The sequence below is a fragment of the Macaca nemestrina genome, chromosome 2 (assembly GCF_043159975.1).
Source record: "Macaca nemestrina isolate mMacNem1 chromosome 2, mMacNem.hap1, whole genome shotgun sequence".
Lineage (NCBI taxonomy): Eukaryota > Metazoa > Chordata > Mammalia > Primates > Cercopithecidae > Macaca > Macaca nemestrina.
This window is the reverse complement of record NC_092126.1, coordinates 108,029,815-108,056,301: the sequence shown is the minus strand read 5'-3', so window position 1 is coordinate 108,056,301 and position 26,487 is coordinate 108,029,815. Positions and strand designations below refer to the sequence as shown.

Here is a 26,487-nt window from a genome sequence, read left to right as displayed (position 1 = left end):
CAGATTCTTGGTTGGTGAATTCTCCATTCTGCCATTCTGTAGATTTTAAATGGAGCATTTAGGTCATTTACATTCAATGTTAGTATTAAGGTCCGAGGTACTATTCTATCCACTGTGCTATTTGTTGTCTGAATAACTTGTTTTCTTTTTCATCATGTTGTTGTTTTATAAGTACTGTGAGATTTATGCTTTAAGGAGACCCTATTTTGGAGTATTTCAAGGATTTGTTTCAAGATTTAGAGCTCCTTTTAGCAGTTTTTGTAGTGCTGGCTTGGTAGTAGTGGTGAATTCTCTCAGCATTTGTTTGTGTGAAAAAGATTGTATCTTTCCTTCATTTATGAAGTTAAGTTTCACTGTATACAAAATTCTTGCCTGATAATTGTTTTGTTTAGGAGGTTAAACATAGGACCCCAATCCCTTATAGCTTGTAGGGTGTCTGCTCAGAAATCTGCTGCTAATCTCATAGGGTTTCCTTTATAGGTTCCTGATGTTTTTGTCTCACAGCTCTTAAGATTCTTTCCTTAGTCTTTAGATAACCTGATGAGTATGTGCCTAGGCAATGACCTTTTTGCAATGAATTTCCCAGGTGTTCTTTGAGCTTCTTGTATTTGGATGTCTTCTCTAGCAAGGCCGGGAAAGTTTTCCTCAATTATTACCTCAGATATGTTTCCCAAGCTTTTAGACTTCTCTTCTTCCTTGGGAACACCAATTATTCTTAGGTTTGGTCATCTGACATAATCTCAAATTTCTTAGAAGTTTTGCTCATTTTTAAAAATTCTCTTTTCTTTGTCTTTGACGAACTGGGTTAATTTGAAATCCTTGTCTTTGAGCTCTGATGTTCTTTTTCTACTTGTTTGATTCTATTGCTGAGACTTTCCAGTGTATTTCCAATTCTCTAAATGTGTCCTTGATTTCCAGAAGTTGTAATTTTTATTTATGCTATCTATTTCACTGGAGATTTTCCCCTTCATATACTGTATCATTTTTTAATTTTTTAAAAATTGGACCTCACCTTTCTCTGATGCCTCCTTGATTGGCTTAATAGTTGAATGTCTGAGTTCTTTTTCTGGCAATTCACAGATTTTGTCTTGGTTTGGATCCATTGCTGGTGAGTTGGTGTGAAAATAGTGACAGTATAGCTATTCCATAGACAAAGTAGGGTGTTCCTGAAAGTAAGAGGAGGAAAGTGTCCACCCTAGGTACAATGATCATATATATGGGGAGATGTGCTCTGCTACAAGGGTTTGTGATATAGGATTAATGTTTTAATTACTATATTTTGCAAGAATAGATATTAATAATATTATTATTTTCGAGTTGGAGTTTCACTCTTATTGCCCAGACTACAGTGCAATGGCATGACCTTGGCTCACTGCAACCTCTGCCTCCTGGGTTCAAGAGATTCTCAGCCTCAGCCTCCTGAGTAGCTGGGATTACAGGTGTGCACAACCACATCTGGCTAATTTTTGTATTTTTAGTAGAGAGAGGGTTTTGCCATGTTGACCAGGCTGGTCTTGAACTCCTGACCTCAGGTGATCCACCTGCCTTGGCCTCCCAACGTGCTGGGATTACAGGCATAAGCGAGCTACTACACTCAGCCTTTTAAGGGAAGGTTTTACGGCCTGATTCAGGGGAGAATCATGGGAGAAGGTCAGACAGACCATCTTGCTTCTGCTGTTTTCTCAAATGGCAAGATGCCATATTTTATGATAGTGTGTCATGAACCCTATCACAGCCAACAAAGAATAGATAACCTAATTTTCCCCAAGAGTCTGATAATGTTCAACTTTACCTGAGTTCACTCTGCTGGAAAACAGTAACAATTAAAAATCCCCACACCCTTTAGTGTTCTAGGAAATGACTTCCTGCAAAGAGCCATCCTTCCCCATATGACTTAGATGAGACTCACAGATAGCCCCACCCCCTTGTTTGTCTAGACACAGACCCTCCAGATGACTTGCTTTACAGCTGATTAATTGAACTGTTTGTACCCATGACCAATTTGGACAGAATACCTGCTAATTTAACTTGACCAAGATTTAGTTAAGCTCTTTTCCCTCCCCTAGGTCCTTAAGTTTTGACCTGTCTTTGGCCTGAGTCAGCAACAAGATGTAGAACAATCCCTCCTTATTATAAGAACATGGGATGGTTAATTTTAGGTGTCAACTTGACTGGGTTAAGGAATACCCAGATAACTGGTAAAGCACTATTTTGGACGTATGTCTTTGAGTGTTTCTGGAAGAGATTGGCATTTGAATCTGTGTTCTGAGTAAGGAAAATGTGCCCTCACACAACATGGGTGTGCACCATCCAAAGGGCTGAGAGCCCAGGTAGAACAAAAAGAGAGAGTGAATTCATTCTCTCTCTCCTGGAGCTGGGACACCCATCTTCTCCTGGACCTGTGAGACAAGAATAGCACTGGGTAGTCACAGGAGTATAGAAAAACCTGAATAACAGCTAAAATAAGAACTAGGCAAAGAAACCATAGGATAACAGAAAACTCAAAATAAGGGAGAGAAAAATGGCCAAAACCCTGGTCAGGGTGACATGTCCGTGACTCTTCTTGGCAAACCCAAATAAGGGAGAAAGGGGGTGGTAATGGAGGGAATAGGGTGTTTGGAGGAGTCCCTGAAATCCCTTCCTTTTCCAAAATGCTAAATGATTATTCCACCCCATAATTAAAGAAACACCATAAAATTAGAAACTCGTTGTGCATGACTCATTCTCATGAGCATGCCCACACTTATCTCTTAAGGGTGTACTTTTGTTTTACAATAAAAGCTTCTTGCCTTTTACTTCATTCTGACTTGTCCCTGAATTCTTTCTTGCAACGGCGTCAAGAAGCTAGAAACCAGCTGAAGTTAGGGTCTCACTGGCATCTGGAGACCCTTCTAAGCCCTCTGGCAACACTAGGACATTAGAACTCCAGGTTATAGGCCGGGCGCGGTGGCTCAAGCCTGTAATCCCAGCACTTTGGGAGGCCGAGGCGGGCGGATCACAAGGTCAGGAGATCGAGACCACAGTGAAACCCCGTCTCTACTAAAAATACAAAAAATTAGCCGGGCGCGGTGGCGGGCGCCTGTAGTCCTAGCTACTCAGGAGGCTGAGGCAGGAGAATGGCGTGAACCCAGGAGGCGGAGCTTGCAGTGAGCCGAGATCGCGCCACTGCACTCCAACCTGGGCAACAGCGTGAGACTCTGTCTCAAAAAAAAAAAAAAAAAAAAAAAAAAAAAAAAAAAAAAAGAACTCCAGGTTATTCAGCCTTCAGACTCTGGGACTGGCATCAGTGGCCCTCTCAGTTCTCAGGCCTTCAGACTTGGACTGAGCTATGCCACTAGTTTCCCTGGTTCTCCAGCTTGCAGATGGCATAACCTGGGATTTCTCAACCTGTATAATCATGTGAGTCAATTTCCTTAATAAATCCCTCTTACGTATCTATATATCCTATTGGCTCTGGTTCTCTGAAGAACTCTGGCTTATGTGGTCACTGGTAATCAGCTGACTTCAAGGAAAGACATTTCCTGATTAACTGTCCAATTATGACACCAGCTCATTCATTCCCTTACACCAGTCTGCTCTAACCTTATTTATTCCTACCTATCAGATACACCCACCAGTGTGTCACATCAATTTACCATTGCCATGGCAACACCCAGGAGTTACCACACCTTTCCACGGCAATGACCCAATGACCCAAAAGTACTACTCCTTCCCTAGAAAGTTCTGCATAAAATTCTTTTCTGCCTGACCTTTGAGATTGTGAAAGTTGTCAAAATCAAAATGGAGTCACTTGTGTCAAGCCCTAACAAAAAATAATAAATAAATAAAACCAGGAGGTTAAGAAGGGAGGGACCTCATGCACACATGCCTATGTTATGAACTGTTACAAGAACTTTCTACACATAGATGCCCATAATGAGAACTTCTGACAAGGGCTTTCTAAGCTGCAGCTTGCTACATGAGTAAAAGGAAGCTACCTGGATGCACAAAGACACTTGCTTGACACACTCTCTCTGTTAATAAACTGGCATCAACTCCTGTGCCTAGTCTTGCAACCAATATTCTCTTTGTTTCAAAACAAATTACCTATGTTTCCTTTTTGCCTTTAAAAACTTTCCTTTGCTTCAACTGATGTAATGCAGGTCTCAATTAATTGAATAACTATCTTCGTTTTTTGCTTCTGTAATATGTTTTTCCCTGCACAGATTTTCTCCCACCCCACGAAATGCTTAAAAGGTAACTTAAGTCTTTGTTCAGGGCTCAGTCCTTTGGATGTTAATCCGACTGGGCCGGTGCACCTAAATAATAAATATCCTTCTCACCCCCATCGGTCTCTCTAATTTTTTATCAACCCTGTTACACAACCTCTATGCCAATGACCCGCATAGCCCCCATATTCTGGATTTGTGAGTCCCCTGTGCACTCTTGAATAAACGCATTATCTTTAGAGAGTCTGTCTGTTATTTGGGTTGACAAGATGTTTGTGGATCTTATGGTCTGAGCATTCTCTCTATTGCAATAGTCCTCCTCTCCCTATTGTAGTACCTGTCTCCCATTTGCAATTGTCCTTTTGAATAAAGCCTGTCTTATCTTTGTCTGAGTTTATTTTTTATTTGACAACTCAAGTAGCTTCACAGTGATGCAAGGCAAGCAAGCCCCAAAGTGGAGCTTAGCCCACGAGGGTTTCTGGCTTTGCCCAGGAAAGACTTCAAAGACAAGGCAGAGGTAGAAGAAAAAAACACCTTTGAAGAGGTGGTGTTACAGCTCTGTAACTGCTCCTGCAGAGGAGGGCTATCCTGTAGGCAGAGAGTAGAAGCTCAGGGCAGTTTTGCATTCATATTTACACCCATTTTTAATCGCGTGCAGATTAAGAGATGGCTTATGCAGAACTTTCTTGGGAAGGAGTAGTACTTTGGGATCATTGGGTTACTGCCATGGAAAGGTTCAGGAACTCCTGGGTGTTGCCATGGCAATGATAAATTGACATGGCACACTGGTGGGTGAGTCTGACTGAAAGCCGCATCCACCTGGCTCTGTTTTAGTTAGTCCTCAATCTGGTCGAGTGTCCGACCCTACCTCTGGAGTCAAGTCCTGCCTCCTACTTCAGCAGTTCCATCCCACTCCTATTGCAACGGGTTGGAGAGCACTGACTAGAGAGACAACCTGAAATTTCTAACTTGAATCTTCTAACCTGAATCGTATCTTCTATAAGCACCTCTCAAAAAAAAAAAAAAAAAAAAAGGAGTTGTAAACAGACACTTTTACACTGTAAAAGAAGTAAAAGTTAAACACGTCAATATTTAAGACTTTAATTTTTTTCTCCAACATTCTCTGAGGGCTTTCTGTGGATGGTAGATTGTTCTCCCACCCCCAAACACATTGCAGACTTTTAATTGGAATAGATAGGTCAGATGTAGGAGACCCAAGTAAGAAGGCATCGAGGTCAGAAGACCTCCGAGACTCCTAGAGCGGTCGGCGAGGGGCCTGCAAGGCGCCCTGGCAGCACTTCCGGGGCGGCCCATCTTCCCTGGGTACTTAAGCTCGCGGGAGGATCTTAAGGGCACGCGCGTCGCGGTGGCGGTGTTTCATTGCTGTGCGGGGCTGGGGGCCCCGTGGCCTCTGGTGAGCGAACGAGACCGGGGCCGAAGGGGCCTAGGCTTGCCGGGGCTGCGGTCTGCGCTGGCGGCGGGGCCGACTGGCGGGAGTGACGGGCGGGAATCCCCGCGGCCCCGGCTCTTGGGTTTACTGTGCACTTGATGTAAGGGGAAAGTCGCTCGTCAGCTGCTTGAGGGTCTTGTTAGGGTGAACTGGGGACTAGAAATGGGATGCGGGCGGGAGGAAAGAAGTGTAGGTGCAGGTGGCAGTCATAAGTGTCCCATAAGTCTAAATGTCTGAACTGTGTAGATTTAAGGAGCATTAAAGAGGCAAAATAATAGCAAGTGCTTGTGTAGTGCTTAGCGTGGGCCAGACACTGTTCTAGATGCTTGTTTCATTTAATCCTGACAGCAGCCCTGTGAGGTAGGTACTATTATTCTCATTAAGAAGAAATGAGAGGGGTTAATCTGCCTAAGCGCAAACAGCCCCTAAGTGGCAGAACCAGCATGGAAATCCAGGCCCTGAGGCTTTTTTCAGGCTGTGTTACCAGCTCTTCTTCTCAAAGATGACTTTGAAGAGTAAGGGAGAGAGAGAAGGGAAGGACTGTCTCAGGTTTCTGGCTTGTGACGGGATGGACGATGGTATTGTTAACTGAGAGGAGAACGTAAGAGGAACAGTGGGACGCTTTAGAAGAAAGATGATCAGCTCAGCTTTGAACATGGTCAGTGATGTCACGTTATAGAAGACATTGGCTGATGTCTTTGGGGCTAAAGAAAAAGTTGATCAGATGTGAGATTTGGAAATCATAACTAATAGGTGATGGTTATGACCAAAAGAGTGCATGGCAGAACTTAGGGCAGAGACCACAAACTAGATGCCCATGGGCCAGATCAGATTCACTGATGTGCTTTGTTTATCCTGAACAGTAGTTTTGAAAAATTAGTCACTAGCTTTTCATCATTAGATGCTATGTAAAAATCTAGATTTGTGGTGTTTCTTGGAAGGCTGGAAGATTTGGCAACACTTGGCTCACATTCTTGTAAGGCATTAGGCTAGAGTGAGCAGCAGGCGCCCCCTTAGAGGGGCATGCACACTCCCGTTCATCTCCCTCCTCCCTGTTGTTTAATATAGTCCCATTCATTTCATTCTTTTATATTCCCTGCCTGGTCCCTAAGGCATGGGTCTTTAACCTCTGACTTAGATCTAGAGTGAGAGGAAGAAATTGGTTGAGAGAGAGTCCCAGGAACACTGTCATTCAAGAATATGGGAGTCAGTAAAGCAGTTTGGGGGAACATAGTGGTTTATATACTACATAAGAGTCAAATAGGGAGAACTGAAAAGCAACCCTTAGATTTGACGATTAGGAAAGAAAGCGCTGGCATCTTCAGATTGTTTCTGTAGAGTGGTCGGGACTACAGACTGTGTGCAGTGAGTTGAGGAGTGCCTGAAAGATGAAGTATTTAAGTTGTTTTTTTTTTTTTTTTTTTTCTTCTAAGGTTTGGATAAGAAGAGAAGAAAAGACATGTGGCCTGAGCTTGAGAGAGAGGGTTGTTTTTAGAGTGCGTGAGGTTTGAGTATGGTTATAGGCAACCAGGAAAGACTCAGGAGACAGTAAGAGGCTGGTGGTGCAGGGCAGAGAGGAAGGGATAATTAGTGGAGTTTTCTGAGGAATCTGGAAGAATGGGATCCAGGGCTCCAGTGGGAGACATGGCTGTGAGCAAGGGAGACACCCGCTCCTTTGAAAGGTGTTCTTAATCAAGACCTCTTCAGTATCTTCATTCTCCTTCCACAGGTTGATCTCTACACACTACAGAAGTCACATGCCATGAGAGGCCTCTCATCACTTGGGAGGGAACATAACAGTAACATTTCTTTTTTTTTGTTTTGTTTTCTTTGAGACGGAGCCTTGCTCTGAGGCCCAGGCTGGAATGCAGTGACATGATCTTGGCTCACTGCAAACTCTGTCTCCTGGGTTCACGCCATTCTCCTGCCTCAGCCTCCCGAGTAGCTGGGACTACAGGCGCCCGCCACCATGCCTGGCTAATTTTTTGTATTTTACGACGGGGTTTCACTGTGTTAGCCAGGATGGTCTTGATCTGCTGATGACGTGATCTGCCTGCCTTGACCTCCCAAAGTGCTGGAATTACAGGCATGAGCCACTGCACCTGGCCAACAATAACATTTCTAACCAGATAGACACTGGACATAGAAAAAGCCACTGCTGGTAGGAACTTGAAAAGCAAAAGTGGGAGAACCGATGAGACCAACTTCCTATTTTTTTCTTGTGCTTTTTCTAAAATTTGCCTAAATATTAAGAAATTTTAGGCCGGGCGCGGTGGCTCACGCCTGTAATCCCAGCACTTTGGGAGGCCGAGACGGGCGGATCACGACGTCAGGAGATCGAGACCATCCTGGCTAACACGGTGAAACCCCGTCTCTACTAAAAAATACAAAAAACTAGCCAGGCGAGGTGGCGGGCGCCTATAGTCCCAGCTACTCGGGAGGCTGAGGCAGGAGAATGGCGTGAACCCGGGGGGCGGAGCTTGCAGTGAGCTGAGATCTGGCCACTGCACTCCAGCCTGGGTGACAGAGCGAGACTCCGTCTCAAAAAAAAAAAGAAATTTTAGAGCCAATGATTTCCTCCCCTAAATGTTCTGGATTTTTCCCTCAGCCCTCCTCATTCCCCTCATCTCTGGTGGTAGCGACAGTGCCAGCTTCCCACAGTCACCTGTCCCTTGGCTCCTTATATTTAGTAGGAGTAGGAACCAAAACAAGCTCCATCAGTGGAGATGAAGAAAAGAAAATCCCTATCTGCTGTACTCTGGGGCTTCCTGCCTTTCAGGCCCAGTGCATATCGTTAGAGAAGATACGCGAAGGTTCTGTCTTCCCAGAGTCAGGTTTTTTGTTTTTAGAATTTTTAGTAGTCATAGAGAAAATGAGGTCGAGAAGAGACATGAGCCATCACCTTGTCCAGCAGTGATGCTCTTGGGACCCACTGGCAGGACTGACAGGCAGCTAAGCAGGTAGATCTGGGGCCCACTGCTTATGCGTTCACCAGAGCAGCTCTGGATTTTATATCCTAGAATTTATAAAAGATTGCCAGATTCATTAAAAAGAAAAGAGGTCTTCTGCTAAGCAAGGTTTTGGCAGACATCCAGCAGTTTTGGCCTCAGGCTGTCTTCTTAGAACTTGGGAGTCAAGGCCTGGCCTTGGATAGCTGGGCCAATTATGCTGGGGGACCCAGCTGGCATTTCTGTTTGTCAACAGTGGTTTCTGGTGTCTTTCTCCTTAGTTGACCACTCCCTGCCTGTCCAGGAGCCACAGAAGTTCAGGAGGTGTCCCAGGGCAGGCCCTCAACAGAGTGAGGGTAATGTTTACAATCACCACCATAACGGAAACCTTTTTCCTAGTGGCAGGACCAGGGACAGTAAAGGAGAAGAAGGACTACAGGGATGCCTGGGGCTAGGTGAAGACCCAGGCCAGGGTAGCAGGGGGTGGGAGTTATCACCAGACAGGCCTGTTGTCAATAGGCCAGGGAACACTTGACTTGCAGGAGGTAAACAATAGCCTAAAACCCCTTAAAGCACCAGTAACAATCTCTGGGATCTCTGTTGTTCAGACACCAGAGAAAACATCCCTATGTAAATTCTAGACCTTTTAAATGAAGTGTGAAGGTTTTAGCATGGCATTCCAGGCCCTACCTGATTTGACTTTGGTTTCCCTTTCCAGCTTTGTTTCCCACTACACTCCAGATGACACTGACAGACTTCTCCCAACAATCTCTGCTTTTCCATTATTGTGCCTTTGCCCATCTTGCTTTCTTTACCTAGAAGAAAACCTCCATGCCGAACCTCCAAGCTTCCTACCCTTTGAAATCCTAGCTCCTTTCAAGACCCAACTGAAATGCCACTTCCCAGGAAGTCTTAGTTAATTGCTGTCAAGCCCTCTTGAGCTATAAGTTGTCTTTTCCTCACCAGCCTTCTCTTACCTCAATTCGACTTGTACTTTAATTATCTCTTTACACAACTGTCACCCCACTGGACTTTTAGTTCCTGGGGGACAGGCAAGACTTGGCTAGCTAATACTTTTTGTTAACCTGGATGAAAACTTGAGAGAGTTGTCTTGATCTCCTTCCCATCCTCAACATTTCCCTGGGGAAAGAGGACAGGGACTCCTGTTCCTATAATGAAGTTTAGTCTCCAATTTTTCTCTTCCTCTTCCTTGATTTCACAGTCCTCCACAGCTTGAGATAGGGCTGCTCTTGGAATTTTTTTTCCTCAAGCCTCATTCTCCCTGAGGATTTTTTGAGGCTTGTTACTGATACGGCCCCTACTAATATTGAGGCAAGGAGCAGACATGGGCAAAGGGGTGGGGTGCCAGAATGCCTTGGGGTCTTGCTAAGTGGGACAGTCGCATGATGGAGATTTGAGGGTGTTATTATGAAGATCTCCAGGAAGGAGAAGACCTGGAGTCTGGGCCCAGCTCTGCTCCCTACCTGCCTGCCATGGAATGTGGGCAGGTTGCTTTATTGCACCACATCCGGTGTCTAATCTGAAATGAAGGGAGAATGTCAACCCTCCTCTTCATCCCAGACTCTTAGACATGGGAGTTGAAGGTGATTTGGTACCCACTTCTTGTCTTCTGACCCAGAGGAAGTAGCGTTTCTCCTCTAGGGTTTAGCTTAGTTGCCATAGGGTACCCTTAGAGAACCTGGATCAGGGCTGCTGGAGAGAAGTCAGAGGCAACAGCCTTAGAATTGAGCCTGGGATTTCTGTCTCTATCTGGTGGCAGCAGCTCCTTACTTTGGCCCCATTTGGCACCTGTTCTGAAACTGGAACTGGAAGCTAGAATTTGATGGGGATGACCTGAGTACAGCCCCTGTCATCCTTGCCATTCAGGGTTGCCTGCTTTGCAGAGGCAGTGGGGTCTCTGCTGGCTCTCAGTGCTGGGGAGGCTCTGCAGCTTCAGGGATTTTACAGCATGGATAGCCCTGAGGGTCTTTACACTTTGGTATAAGACACTTTTCAGTCAGCTCTGGACAATTGCGAAGTACATCTTCACTGCCCTGAGAACTCAAGAGGAGGATATACTATATTTGGGAGTCCCCAAATTCTGAGGCTTACCATGCCTGAACAAATTGTTAAGTGGGCGAGTGGCTCTCTTCAGCAAGTATAGGGACAACCTCAGAGAATTAGAGGTTATGAGAGTTTATTCCAAAACAGGAATAAGAAAAGAGTATATTTTTATTTTTATTATTATTATTATTTTTTTTGTAGAGAGAAATCTTGCTCTGTTGCCCAGGCTGGAATGCAGTGGTACAATCACAGCTCATTGCAGACTTGAACTCCTAGGCTCAAGTGATACTCCCACCTCAGCTTCCCAAGTAGCTGAGACCACAGGTGCACACCACCGTGCATGGTTAATTTTTATTAATTTTTGTAGAGTTGGAGTCTTGCTATGTTGCCCAGGCAGATCTTGAATTATTGACTTCAAGTGATCCTCCTGCCTTGACCTCCCAAAATGCTAGGATTACTGGCATGAGCCAAGAGAAGAGTTTTAAAGCAAAAATAGAGATTAGAGGAGGAGTGGAAAGGATGACAGGTGTTGAGGAAGAAAAAGGGAGAAATGGTAAGAGGAGGAAAGCAGAAGGGAACAGGAGAAGTGAGGGGAAGGAAATAATGCATAAGAAATGGGAAAAGGAAGAAGGGGAAGGAAGAGGAAAAAAAGCCCAGAAGGCTCTTTCCAAGCTCACTTTCAGCAGAAATATGAAAACTTTCCCTCAGGTCTGTACTTCTTGAGTTCCCTGTAATACAGGACAGCCTCCTGAGCTCCACCTTGGCTGTGTGAGAACCAAGCAGCACTCCCAAAGGTTGTCCAGCACTTTGTGGTGCAGCTTGGCTCAGAAACACAAGAACCTGGATAAGGAAAGGTATGAGCAGTCCATGGAATCAGGCCATTCCCTGTCCCACATTGAGAGATCTTTATAACCCACCAGAGCGTCATGCTGAGGAAAAGGAAGATTTTCATCCTTTGCAGTATCTCTGAATGCCAGACATTGCTGCCTCTCCCCTCTGCCCTTCCTGGCTGTCTGCTGACCTTTTGCAGTCACATTAGGAGTGTACGTGTGCTATCGATGTGTCAGCATCACAAATGTCTAGAGTATACATTAGTATCACTTAAACATGTTTTGTCCCCACCATAGGAAACAGGTGACATTTCCATTTTCTGTATCTTTTGTTAGATTATGAAACCAAATCAGATATCAAGGAGTCGGTTCCAAAGCAGGAAGTATCAGAAGAAACAGATACACTGAGCCACCTCCAGAGCACTCTGGAATAATGATTCCCAAGAATGCAAGATTGGAGCACTCAAAAATTGGGAAGACAGTTTGAATATTCCTCAGAGAGATCCTTCCAGGGAGATGCTGAGGACGAGGACTAGAAGTATAAAGCCAGCAGAAATCAAGGATGTAAAAATCTCCCTAGAGAAGGAAAGCCAGAAAGGTGAAGAATTTGGTAACTTCTTTAATCTAGGCTCAAAAAGTATTTCACATTCGAGAATTCACAGGGAGAACAAGGGGCCAGTTTCAGAAGTCAAAATACAAGTCACAACTTATGAAAGGCTTCAGAGGGTAGCCCCTCTGGCAGCCAGGTTTAGAGAAGCCCTAGAGGGGAAAGGAAGTGCAAAGAGGCATCAGGGAAGCCAGGCAGGACCCAGAGCGAGGAGAAGGAAGAGAGTTTCCAGAGGTGTTGCCTTCAGAGACAGGAGTGCCCTTGACGAGGAAAGAGGGCAACAAAACTACCCAGGAGAGAAACCCTTTATCTGTAAAGAGTGTGGAAAAGCCTTTGGTCAGAGTGCAAACCTCATCGTGCACCAAAGAATCCACACAAGGGAGAAACCTTTCCTATGTAATGAATGCGGAAAAGGCTTCAGACAGAGGTCACACCTCATACGACATCAGAGGATCCACACTGATGAGAAACCCTATGAATGCCAAGAATGTGGGAAGACCTTCAGCCAGAGCTCAAATCTCATAGTTCATCAGGGCATCCACACTGGGGAGAAATCTTTTGAATGTGGTGAATGTGGGAAAGCCTTCAGCCGGAGTTCAGGCCTCACTGTCCATCAGAGGATCCACACGGGGGAGAAGCCATTTGAGTGTAATGAATGCAGCAAAGCTTTCAGTTGTAGCTCATACCTTATTGTGCATCAGAGAATTCACACAGGGGAGAAACCCTACAAGTGTAATGAGTGTGGAAGAGCCTTTGGCCAGAGCTCCCATCTTATTCTCCATCAGGCAACTCATGCCCAGAAGAAACCTCAGCTGGCTACTTGGGTTAGGGCCCACTGTTAATGGGGCAGAGTTGAATGGTCATGTTATGTGCTCGCCTTCACCCAGGTCAGCATCTCATAAATACTAGGAAGTATGTGAGAGGTCATGGACTCTTCACTGCTGGAAATCTGGGTCCACAAACTCACTCTGCTTGTATGGTGTTTTATTCACTTGCCTTATTTTTGTATGTGTGCCTCCAGTCAGATTTGGAGTTCCAAGAGGTAGATGCCAGGTCCTGTCTTCTGGTTTGATTGACAGGAAACTGAGGAGCTCTTCATTTCTACAAAGTTGATGAAATATTAATTCATTGAGAAATTCCTCATATCAAGAAACTTTTAATCTGATAATCTTGCAAGATCTCACCTGCTTTGAAGATTTGTAATTTTTCCAACATAACTCCAGCACATTAAAGCTTACTGTACTTTTCAATGTTATTTCAAAGCTTTAATGTGCTAGAGTTGGGGAGCTTAGAAGGCCCACTGTGAGCAGTACTAAAATTTAGAATGTCATATCCTCATTTAAATGTAGGCTGCCTTTAGGAATGACCAAAACAGCGAAGGATACATAGGATGATAGAATCATCAATCAAAGGAACCCTACCAGACCAGAACTGCAGACCAGAGTTAAGAAGATGAAGTATTAAACCCTGTCCATAGGGCTAAGGAGTCTGAGCCTCTCAGAAGTGTTCTGTCAGAAACATTGCAGTCCTTGACCATTAGACATGCTAGAGGGGTGTCTTTAAAATTATCCTCTCTCATCTTCAGTCGCTAGCTGCTCAGGGCTGAAATCCTAGTCTTAGGGCCTGTTCTCTTCTCTCTAGACCTTATAGGTTGACTTTTCCTTACAGGAATTAAAACAGATCGTGTGTGTGTATAAAATTAAAAAGTAATATCCTAATCATCTGCCACTTATACAAAAAGAGATTTATTACCTTTAAAGGAAAAATATAATAGGAATGTAGTATGTCTCAGTATATGCAGTCATGTGCAACATAATGATGTTTACAACAGACCACATATTTGATGGTAGTCTTAGAAGGTTGTAATGGAGCTGAGAAATTCCTGTGGCCTAGTGACTCTGCAGCTGTTGTAATGTGGTAGCACAATGCAGTACTCACATGTTTGTGGTGATGCTGGTGTAAACAAGCTGACCGTGCTGCCAGTTATATAAAAGGACAGCACATGCAGTTATATACAGTGCATACTACTTGATAATAAAGACTGTGCTACTGGTTTATGTATTTACTGTACTTTTCATTGTTATTTCAAAGTGCTCCTTCCACTTTTTTTAAAAAAGTTTACTGTAAAACAGTATTCTGTGTTTGACCAGCAGCAGCCTCATATATCTCATGTTTACCACATCTCTTGACTGCATCATTTCCTTTTGTGCTTGGTTTAATCTCATGTTTTGTTCATCATGTCCCCTAAGCATTCAAAATCCATGGCTAATTTTGCCAGTAAGAGGCTGTGTTGAGTAATTGACCTGGAAACAAAATTAGAGGTGATTAAGGACTGTGAAGGTGGAAAATCAGAGATGGTTATTGCTCACCAGTCAGGCATGTCCCATTTTACCATTGCTGCCATCCTAAAGTACAAGAGCAAAGTGATAGAAGCTATTAAAGGATCTGCTTCATTGAAGGCAATGAGACTAATAAAAATTTGAGGAGGGCCAATACCAGATATGGATAAACTTCTAATGACCTAGATTGAAGACCAGACACAGAAGCATGTCCCTCTCAGCACCATGACAATCACAGCTAAAGCAAAAAGCTTGTTATGTTGATAGAAAAGGCTGGACCTGACTATATTGTTGAATTTATTGCTAGCTCTGGGTGGTTTAAACGATTCAAGAATTGTTATTCATTACACAATTGTGAAAGTGAGTGGTAAGTCTATGAGTACTGATGTGAAGGCAGCTGAAGAATTTTTGGAAACTCTAGGTAAGCTGATTGTAGAGGAAAATTACTTCCCAGAGCAAATGTTTAATATGGATCAAACCTCCCTATTCTGGAAACAGATGCCTGAAGGGACTTTCATCCATAAGGAGGCCAAGTCAATGGCAGGTTTCAAGGCTTTGAAGGACTGGATAACAGTGTTTGGGGACAATGTTGTTGGCCACAAATTGAAACCCTTTGTGATTTGGCACAGTGAGAACCCCAGGGCCTTCAAGCATATCAGTAAGCACACACTGCCAGTGTACTACAGGAGCAATGACAAGTCATGGATGACCCAGCTTCTCTTCCAAGATGCCCTCCTGAATTGCTATTTCAGTGAAATGGAGTACTGTTTGGAGAATAACATACCTTTCAAGATTTTGCTTATTGTTGATAATGCTCCTGTACATCCTTTAGGTGATCTTTGTCTTAATATCAAACTGGTGTTTCTCCCTTTAAGCATCACCTCTTTGATCCAACCAGTGGATCAAGGAGTTATAGCAGTTCTGAAGGCCAACTACCTAAGGAAGACGTTTCCCCAGGCTGTTGCTGCTGTTATCTGAGAGAGACACTGAGAAGACACTGATGCAATTCTGGGAGGATTACAGCATCTAAGACTGCATCAAGAACCTTGCTTGGGTTTAGGATGATGTCACCAATATGTGTATGAGTGGCATCTGGAAGAAGACACTCGAGATTTGTTCATGACTTCAAAGGATTTGCCACGGATGACCAGGTTGCAAAAATTCACAAGGCTGTGGTTGAGATGGGAAACAGCTTTAACCTGGGTGTGAATGAGGATGACACTGAGGAGCTCCTAGAGGTGGTTCCTGAGGAATTGACTAATGAGGAGTTGTTAGAAATGGAACAGGGACACAGCTGAAGAAGAGGCAAAAGAAAAGGAAACTGCAGAAAACCACCATCAAGAAAATTCGCAGTAGGGAGGTTAGCAGAAGCTTTTGCAGACCTCAAGAAACTCCTTAAAAAGTTTGGGCCGGGCGCGGTGGCTCCTGCCTGTAATCCCAGCACTTTGGGAGGCCATGGCGGGCAGATCACAAGGTCAGGAGTTCGAGACCAGCCTGACCGACATGGTGAAACCCCATCTTTACTAAAAATAAAAAATAAAAAAAATTAGCTGGGTGTGGTGGCACGCACCTGTAATCTCAGCTACTAGGGAGGCTGAGGCAGGAGAATCACTTGAACCTGGGAGTCAGAGGTTGCAGTGAGCCGAGATCGCACCACTGCACTCCAGCCTGGGTAACAGAGCAAGACTCTTATCCCCCCCCCCAAAAAAAAAATTGAAAACATGGACCCCAACTCCCAAAAGGTTTTCATTAATAGAGAGTCATGTTCATGGTGCATTATCTGTTTACTGGCAAGTCTATGATGAAAACAGGAAAGCAAGCAAACCACCATAGACATATTTCTGAAAAGAGGGACACCTCCTTAAGAAGAGTCCCAGGCAGGTCCTTTGTGAGTATTTCAGAAGGGGGCATTGCTATCATAGGAGATGACAGCTCCATGCATGTTACTGCCCCTGAAGACCTTCTAGTGGGACAAGATGTGAAGGTGGAAGACGATGATATTGATGATCGTGACCCTGTGGATGCCTAGGCTAACATGCTTGTGACTTAGTTTTTAACAAAAAGTTGAAATAATTTAAAAATAGAAAAATGCTTATAAAATATTTTTGTATAGCTATTCAGTGCATTTGTGTTTTAATCTGTTATTACAAAAGTCAGAAAATTTTAAAAGTTTATAAACTAAAAAGTTACATTAGGTTAACTTATTGAAGAAAATTTTTAAGTAAATTTAGTGTACTCTAAGTGTACAGTATTTGTAAAGTCCACAGAAGTGTACAGTAGTATCCTAGGCCTTCACATTCACTCACCGACTCATCCAGGACAACTTCCAGTCCTGCAAACTCTGTTCATGGTAAATGTCCTATATAAGCATACTATTTTTTATCTTTCATACCATATTTTTACTGTACCTTTTCTAAGTTATTTTTAGATACACAGATACCATTTTGTTACAATTGCCTACAGCATTCAGTACAATAATATGCTGTACAGGTTTGTAGTCTAAGAGCAGTGGGCTGTACCACATAGTTAGGGTGTAGTAGGGTGTATACCATATAGCCTAGGACTATACCGCAGAGCCTAGGATGTACTTACACATGCTATCTAGGTTGGTTTGAGTACACTCTATGATATTCACGCGACAGTGAAATCACCTAACAATGCCTTTTTCAGAACTCTCCATTGTTAAGCAGCACAGGACTGTATTGTAATGCTGGTTGCTGCCCACTGCTATGAGTTCAGCCCTCCAGTTAAGTCAGGAACTAGTCCTCTCTGGGGTATGGATCTATAGTCCCCACCACTAGAGGGTCAATTTTAGAGCTTGGTTTAACAAACTGGAAGGTTGACTTTCAAAATGTCTCCAGCTACTTCCAGGTCAATTCCAGCATGAGATATACTTTATCTTTCAATCACTAGTAGGCAAAGAGAGGGTGCTAGGAATCAGTCACTGGCTTGACTTCCGGCAACAAGGAAAGCCTGAGGTGAATTACAGTTGTAACATCTGTCAGCTCAAGCTGCATGGTGTCCGTCACAGGGAATTGAAATTTCAAAGTATAATAGTTTTTGAAGTATAAGAATAAAAAATGTCCATCCAAAGTATAAGAAAATACTTATTTCTTGCCAAATCCCCCTTCTTTGGGCAAACACCAGGACCCTTTCCCTTGTTAAAACAGCCTATTTTAACAAAGGCAAGGTGTAGGGTGTGCACAGAAACCCAGACATTCATGAAAGCAACTGCTAATCTTGTGTGTTTACACAATAAGCATCTGAAATGAGCTGTATGACTTCTTGGCTTGGGTTTGCATGAGACTTAGCATCTGTGTGAAACTGCTAGTTGTCTTGGGCAGACACCTGGCTAAGGATTGGAGGCCTGAAAATGAAGGGAAGTGACTTTTTTACTAGGACAAAAGTAAAGTAAAAAGGTTTTGCTTTGGATATAAGGGCAAAGCAGAACTAAGTGGTGAAAGGACCAAAACACTTCTGCCTGGATGGAGACAGTGGCCAGGGAAGTGACCACTGCAGCTGTACACGGCTTGGTGTGGGCTACAGGTGGAGTGTCAGGGAGACAGTAAATTGGATGGAGCGATGTCCACCCCTGGTGTTGGCTGTGGTGTGCAGACTCAGCAGCCACTCAATGCCCACAGCCCAGTCCCTTCTCCACCACTTACTGCATACCTGTGGGCAAACTTCTTAACCTCTCTGTGCCTCATTGTCCCTGTCTATAAAATGGTCGTATTAACAATCTATCTAAGGGATGCAGTGAGGATTGAGTAAAACACATTAAGAAAAGCACTGCACAGAGTAAGTGCTTAACTACTATATAAAATAAAACAAGTATTAATTTGCTTTCCTGCTCTGAGACATGGCCCAACAGTATCTTGTCTCTAGGGCAGGGCAGCAGGGGATAACCTGTACAGCCAGAGAAACTGAAATTACCAGGTTTCTCTGGAGGTGGGTGTTGGGGGATCCCAGGGACTGAATGAAGTTAATGTCTGCTGGAAGATGGGAAGGGCCAAGGGTTTACTCTCCCACTCATTTTAGAGGAGCTGTGCCATTCAGGGAAGTGGCAGAGGTAGAAATTAGAGAGTATGAGAGAAATCCATGTCCTACCAGAGGCCAAGCAGCTCTGGGTAGAGACTGGTCTCTGCCCCACAGAGTTATTCTTTGACTCTCCTCTCCTCGGCCTGCGTACTGGTTATTCTTGTCTGCACCCCAGATCCATCATCTACCTCTTTGCCCTGGGGCAGAGATCCCTATGGGCGGCATCACCCTGGGTCCCTTAGTTCTGGCTTCCTAGTGGGATGCACTGGTATGTCAGAGGGAGGCATGAGAATGGGATGGGGTACTTCTGTCTGCTACCATGGTTCTCGTCGTGGCTGTGCCCCTCTGTAACCACAGCTTCATGGCTCCAGCTACACCATTTCCTCCCGTGCCCCTTCAAGCTAGGAGTGGCAGAGGCTCTAGTTCTTGCTGCTATCTGGTGTCTCCCCATCCCCTCCCCAAACCTCTGTATATCACCCTTTCATTAAACTCTTTCCTTCCTGCCAGGTCCCAGCAGACTGCTAATTGCTGGCAACTAGGGGATCTGGAGAGCTGCACTGCATATTTACTAGACCAGGCTGCAGGACATTTGTGGGAAGCACAGACCTGTTCTTTAACAAAACATCCACACTGCAAAAGGAGCCAGTGCTAGGAAGGGTTTCAGACTCGCTGGACCTTACATCTCACACATCATGAACATTAGCAAGCACCCAGAGTGTCACTGGTATGCCTTCCATCAATCAAGCGAAGACAGTACACTGTTCCCAACATGCTTCTTGCTTTCCAGACAAGTCCTCCTTCTAGACACAACTCCTCTCCCATCAGATTTTGGGACTCCTACTCACCCTTTGAGGTTGGTTTGAATGCCACTTTTTTCACGATCCAACCCAAATCAAAGAAGCATCCACCCTCGTCTGAACTTCCCTGCAATTATCCTCAGCTGTCCTGCCACTCAGCAGGTTCTGCCTTGTGGTGGTCTTACTTCCCCTGCTGGATTGTGTTAAGAGAAGGACCAGGTCTCATTCCCTGTGGGCCCCTTAGTTCACCTAGCAAGGTACCTTTTACATAAAAGGTGCTCAGTAAATTGCTGAATGGACAATGACTAAAAAGCGTCTTTGGCCTACTTCAGCTGAGCAAGGTCACCTGTTGTAGGTACCAAAGTCTGAGAAGAGCCAGCTGAATTTCCCCACCTGCCTCCCACGCGGTCTCCCTTGTTTCCTTTTCCTCCTCTTTGCCCGTCTATCCTGAGTTCCCATCAGCTTCATTCTCCCAACACCTCCCTCCTCCGTCTATCAGTCCTCATTCTGACAATGGCTTCAAAGCTCTGAAATCACAGGTGGCAGAGAGAAGAGCTCAAAGCCCCTCATGTCCAACTCCTGTCCTGCACAGGTGTGGAAAGTGATGCTCAGTGGCTCACACAGGGTTAACCTGGTACAGGAAGCCCAGTACTGTGGGCAGGGCTTGGCCTTGGTTGGTACCACCCACCACCAGGGCTTTTGTCCTGAAACTTCTCACCTCCCCATGTGTATGTCAAGCCTGCCACTCTTAGTGACTGCACAGCCACTCTCTCCCCTCATTGGGGCCCACCTGGAGGCATTCCTTGTTTGCTTGCTCCCCTCCCTGGGCTGTCCCTTATCCACCTACTGCCAACCCATTTTCCCAGAGCTGACCCACTAAAGCTTCACCCATTTTTCCCTCCCTGTTGATCTTGCTATCTCTGCACACACTTCAGCACTGTAATCTCAGCTTGTCACCTAGTGTCCTTTACTCATTTGTGTGTTTACTGTGTATGTATCTTGTCTCTCCAAAGACACTGGGAGGCCCTTACAGGAGCCTACTGTAACCTGACAGGTGGGTTGATGACAAGGGCTCAGCTTGCTCTTTTGTGGATTCAGTGCTGGACCTGAAGCCCTGACCCATCAGCTCTGGGCTCTGGCCGGGGAAGTTGGCTGGTGTTTCTTCCAGGCATGGTCCCAGATACCAGGCACTAGGCAACCATGAGGGACCTTTTAGGATATGCTCTGCCTCTGACTGGTTGGGTCATCTCAGAGAATTTGCGAAACTCTGAGTTGATTTCCTTGCCCTGGAAAGGTGGGAGCCCTGGCCAAAGGCCTTTCCATATTGGGTGCAGCAATAGGGCTTCTCCCCCGTGTTGCTCTACGAGTGAACCAGGAAGCACGAGCTGCAGCTGAAAGTCTTGCCACCCTCCAGGCACATGTGTGGCTTCTCCCCTGTGTGCACAACGAGGCTTGGTCCCTGACTGAAGGCCTTGCCACATGTGCCACAGACAAAGGGCTTCTTCCCCATGTGTACCCTCTTGTGCTACGTCAGGTGGGAGCTCCACATGAAGGCCTTGCCACACTACCCACACCCACACGGCTTCTCCCAGGTGTGGATTCTCTGATGTACGATGAAAGTGGAACTCTGGCTGAAGGCCTTGCCATACACAGTACATGCTTAGAGATTCCTGCTGGGGCAGCCAGGCTGGAGTTGTGGCGGACCTCTTTCCTGAGTTCCTTACAGTTCCGGCCTCTGTGTCCTGGGAGACATCTTTTCTTTCATTGTGGCCTGCCTGGTGTCTGGCTTGTCTCTCCTCACTTGCTTGTCTGCAGGCTGTTCTGAATGCCCTGTTCCCCTACTCCCCACTTTTCATGCTTCCAGTCTTCCAGAGAATTCTTCTTTCACATTTGTTTTTTCCGGAATCAAATCTTCCTTTTCAACTTTGGTCTTGATATCTAAACAAGACATAGAAGATAAAAACAGATATAACAAAATAAAATAAAAATAGAAACAGCTTTATATTCTAGATGGGAAACATGAGACTATAGTGAGATTTGAGGGAATTCAATAAGTAACACCCTTCTCTTCAGAGGCAATATAGCATTGAGACCAGGGGTGTGGTCTCTGGGGCCATACTGTCTGAGACTAAATCCTGTTTTTGCCATGAACAGTTATGTGACCTTTCCGTGTCTCAGTTTCCTATCTGTAAAATGGGTTAATACTAGTACCTATGTCATAGTGATGTTGTAAGAATTAAGTCAATGTACATGTACAATGTACATAAGTACAATGTATACGAAGTGTTTAGCTAGGTGTTAGCTATTATAATTTTATACTCAATACTTGAACCAACGGAGAAATAAGATGGGGAGACCAACATATCACTTACATTACTGAAAGCCTGATGTTGGTGAATGTGGCTGTATCTGCAGGCAAGTGGGGTTATGAATCCCAGGATTAGGCAGCATTAGCCACCCAAGGACGTAGTGCTGGCTGCCATGGGTTTGCTCCTGAAACACTTGCAGCACAAAGGGCCAGGGTGGAATGCATGGTTTCTGTGAAGATGCCAGACCCCAAGGGAGAGGTGGGAGGTGGACTGGCTTTCCAAAACTCACCAGTCAAATAAAATCCCTTTTTGTAGTGTGGCAAGAGTGTGTAAGGAACAGAGTAAGGCCCCAAGTGTTACACCAGTGAGCTTGCTGAAATATCAGTGGTAGGAAGCAGAGTACTTACAATCACAATTGTCCTGTATGTATACTATGGTTTCAGAGCATGGGTAGAAAAAAAGAAAAGAGAGTGTAGTAAAAAAACAAAACAAAACAAAAAACAACAACAACAAAAAAACATGCATTCTGGGAAAGAGCCAGGGATGTCACTGTCACCAAACATTTGGCTGGTAAGGGCAATGCCTGCATGCATAAAGACTGCCAAGCTGAGAGGGGGAGACAGAGACGCCTTGGAAACTGGCCAAGGCAGCAAGTGGTGGTCAGAGATGGGCTGGGCTGTGGACAGTGGCATCTTGGGAGTCACAGAGCTTGACCAAGTCACCTTCCTGGCTGGAGAGAGGCATGATGAGAACTTGTGACTCAAGAGAGAACTCAGGGACCAGATAAAGTGGGGAAAGGGAGAACAAGGGTACTGCCCAGAGGGAAGGGTGTTGAGGGCTGCCAGGGTTGGCAGTAGGGGAGGCAGAGAGATGTGGCTCCCTAGCCTCACAACCCACGAGCTCAGTCCAGGCAGGAAGAGAAAGCACAAACACAAAGAAGCAGGGCAAGCCAATGCTCCAAAGTGTGGGGAGGGACACAGGCAGGGCCCTTTCCTCCTCCTAAACTATAGGAAATATAGCAGGAAAGAAGGACCCTATTCTAGGAGGTCCAGGAGGAGGAGCTCAGGCTTTTGCTTCCAGGAGGGCTGAAGAAGCAGAGGAGTGTGGAAATGCTAATTAGCAGAGCACTGTCCCAAGGACAGAGATGGCCATGGTCCACTCTAGGCCCTAGCCCTCCAGTTAGATCTCGATATGGTTTGGCTATGTCTCACCCAAATCTCATCTTGAATTGTAACTCCCACAATTCCCATATGTCATGGGGGAAACCCAGTGGGAGGTAATTGAATCATGGGGGCAGGTCTTTCTCGTGCTGTTCTTGTAATAGTGAATAAGTCTTACAAGATCTGGCAGTTTTAAAAATGGGAGTTTCCCTGCACAAGCTCTCTCTTTGCCTGCTGCCACCCATGTAAGATGTGACTTGCTTCTCCTTGCCTTCCGCCATGATTGTGAGGTTTCCCCAGCCATGTGGAACTCTAAGTCCACTAAACCTCTTTTTCTTCCCAGCCTTGGGTATGTCTTTATCAGCAGCATGAAAATGAACTAATACAGATATTTTCTCCTATTCCCCAACCCTCTTCTTGGCTTCCTTAGGCTTTCTGGTTGTACCCATGTTCCTCAACAAAGATTTCCTATCTCTGTATCTTTCCTCTCACCTTCTGCATGGTTTGGAATACCCAATCCTTGTCCTCTAAAACTGCTCATCCATCCACCCACCCATTCATTCATCCATCCATCCATCTATCCACCCAACCACCCATCTACCCACCCATCAGGCCTGGCTCAAGTCACTCCTCCTTTAGGAAGCCTTCTCCCATCCTTCCCACAGCTCCTAGTAACTGTGCTCCCTCCTCTATCCTTGACTACCTCTGCCATCCATCCCCATTTCTTTGGCAATGACCTTACATGTTTTGGTGAATTAGATTTCTCTTTCCCATGTATCCATCTTATCTTCACAACTAGGCTGTGTGTTTCTCTAGGGCAACATCTGAATCCTATCAGGCCCTGTAGCATTCTTAGCCTGGTGTACTTGTGCTTGTATCTCTGAAGACACCATTCTGGTTGGCACAGTCCCTGCCCTCACATCTGCCAACAAGTAAAATGTTTATCCTGCCTCCCTTGGGCCCCAGAATTAGCACTAGTGCACATCTGGCAAAATGCTCAGGATGGCTCTGAATGACTGGTTTTGGCGTGAAGGTCACCCTGAGGACCACTATGCTTGCCAGACAGCCACAGCTAACCAAGGGGAAAGAATTTTGGGGGGTTTGGCTCTTTGTTTTGGGGAGTTATTACAAAGAATTTGGATCATGACCCAGGAAAACCACCTAAGCAAGTTCTTTGTGTAATTAATGTGAAATTGTGGTGCCATGATGGGCTGGCAATGGGTGTTTGGTAGACAGAACCCTTGTGGCCTCCAGCCTGGCCTGGCATCTGAAGCCAGGTCTGCTCACAGGGCTGGGGGACACATTCTCTCTCGTGTTTCCCTTCATGGATAGCTCAGCACCTTGGAGTAATTCAGAAAGAGATGTCTGCTAACTGACCAGGAGGGAAACGGCCTTTCCCAAGACATACAAAACCTGTTTGGCAGCCTTGGGGATGGCTAGGCCCTGAAGCCTGGGTTCTGAGAGGTGCACTCTGCTGAGAGTGTCAGAGACCCACATTTCTGAGGCGTGGTGATGAAGACCCAGTGGAAAGCGGCCTTACCCAGGCTGGCTGAGGCCTCTCAATTCAGCCCTAGCAGCACTTCTCCAACAGTGGCCCTTGGGGCAGGAAACGGATGGGTCCCAGGCAGCAGGTAGCCTTAGAGGGCTGAAGTCAGAGGAAGCTCCGGCCCTACTCTCAGGGTGGCTTTCTCCTAGAGCTCATGCTGTTGTCACCAGGCTAGTACTGAGACCTGGAAAAATAATTGTGGAGAAAAGTTCACTGATGGCCTTGGGAGGGGAAGAAGGTCACAGTGCTGACCCTACCTTCTCCCGCTCCTTTTGCTGGTGGGCAGTGGAGAGAACCCATAATAAGTAAAGGTAAACTTTCAGGGAGGGTCTGGTGTTTAAAGGCAAAAAACACTGAGGAGTCACCTCCAGGAGGGGGCCCTGGCCCCATGCAGCCCATGGAAGCATCCCTCCCAAAGAGCATCCCTTCTCTTCTTGGACAATGACCCCACCCTGGTTAATAACCACAGCGATGTCAAATGACTGAACTGTTTACAGCCCTGTCCTGTCCCAGTCTCCTTTGATGCATACCACCCAGTGAAGCTGGCAGGGCAGGAAATGCTGCTTCATTTGACAGGCAAGGACATTGACTTCTCTGAGATGACCTAACCAGTCAGAAGCAGAACAGGTCCTGAAAGGCCCCTCATGGCTGCCTGGTGCTTGGCACTTGGTAGCAGCTGGGCAGTTGGACACTGAGTGAGTAAGAGAGAATAAAATTAGCCTGGTGCATCTCTCACACCTAAGGGCCACGCCTCACCTGTGAATAAAGAATGGCTTATGAGAAAATGAGTTGCAGCCCTACCCTGGAAACCCCTGGTTCTTTCACCATACTCTTCTAGGGCCAGCCATATTCCTACCTCTCACCTTTGGTTGTGGCCCACCAAGCTAAGATGGGAAATGCCAGCCCTTAGCCCTGGTGGGGGTGTTCCCAAGGCAAGAACCACTGGCCCGGGGCTGCTCCTCCTTCAGGCTCACAGGACTCATCCTCATCTGTGTGCACCTCACTCTCATTCGAACCCATGATGGAAGACAGAAAACCCTTTGGTTCTTTGGGATCATCAGGTGTCACCTAAAGGGACAGTAAATACTGTTTGCCAGAGACCTGTCCCATCCCAGGAGGATTATCAGCTCCTTAAGGAGGCAGGGGCGTCTTGGGACCAGGCCCTTGTGAATGTAGTTCATGACCGTGGGCATCTATGGTTTCAAAGGCCTAGCTTTGCCCACTAGGGTGGAAGGAAGGAAAGGTGCTCCAGCCCACCCCAGCCTCTGGAAGCCACTCTGGCCCCTACAGCTGTCTGGGACCAGAGACCATTCATCCTGCTCCTTCCTCGTAGGGCTTGTGTGGGGGGATCAGGTGTGGTCCAGACCCTGCCGGAGACTCTTATTTCCAGAGACAACCCCCCATAGCATCTTCTGGCCCAAGGGGTCACAGAACTATGTGGCTCCTTCTTCAGCACAGTGGCCCCTTAGGCTCTAAACAGATTCTCCCCCTTGGGACCTGAGTTGTGACTTCACATCTTGCCTCCCTCAGACAAGGCCTCTGCTTGTCATTCGTTAAGCGTTCACCACAGAACAAGGCTCTGGAAGCACGGCTGAGGTCCGTGTATAAGGCAGTCAGGGGCAGGCGCCCCACGTTGCACTGTGAACGTAAAATGTTTTCCAATCAGGTAAGGCTTGGTTTTCTTTTATCCATGCCTACCCTGTCCTCCAGAAGGCCACAGCAGGCCTATGCAACCAGGCAGCCTTCTAATCGTTACAAAGCCATTTCTTACCCCTCATTTCACCCCAGCCTCACAATGGCAAGAGAGAACTCACGTCAGAGAGCTTAGGGATCTGTTCTGGGTTGGGAGGTGAGGAACAGGGCCAGCCTAGAATGCCCTCTTCCCCACCTGCCTTCAGGAGTATGGTCTGGTTTCTGCCCTGCCCACCTAAGGCCAGAGAAAGCAGTGGGCAGCACAAGGGTCCCAGGGTCCTGGAGGAAGCCGCCCTTTTCCTCCTTGGCTCCTCCCTGAACTGGGCTCCTCTTCCAGGACACCACATCTGATCCTGACTCCTACCCTTACTGCCCACCTCCACCTGCATGTCACTGCTCTTATCCTTGCCCATTCCCGATTCTTCCCCTTCCCCTGCCCCCATAGCTGCAGCCTCCTCCATTGCCTCCCATATCTCAAGCTCTAGCCCCTCCTTCTCTT

At 46.0% G+C, this 26,487-nt stretch overlaps 1 protein-coding gene and 1 long non-coding RNA gene across 2 annotated transcripts; one reads left to right on the top strand and one right to left on the bottom strand.

Annotated features, from left to right (window-relative positions):
- The first annotated feature begins 5,511 nt into the window (after positions 1 to 5,511).
- On the top strand, positions 5,512 to 14,162 carry LOC105480313 (zinc finger protein 3). The gene is made up of 2 exons (XM_011738977.3): positions 5,512 to 5,622; positions 11,837 to 14,162. Exon 2 carries the CDS (start codon positions 12,017 to 12,019, stop codon positions 12,947 to 12,949), a length of 933 nt encoding a protein of 310 aa, XP_011737279.1. The 5' UTR covers positions 5,512 to 5,622; positions 11,837 to 12,016; the 3' UTR covers positions 12,950 to 14,162.
- A 2,049-nt stretch (positions 14,163 to 16,211) lies between these two features.
- On the bottom strand, positions 16,212 to 26,408 carry LOC105480309 (uncharacterized). The gene is made up of 3 exons (XR_011620020.1): positions 24,827 to 26,408; positions 24,291 to 24,480; positions 16,212 to 21,219 (listed from the first exon to the last, which is right to left on the bottom strand). It is a non-coding gene; the product is annotated as an uncharacterized lncRNA (long non-coding RNA).
- Positions 26,409 to 26,487: the final 79 nt, after the last annotated feature.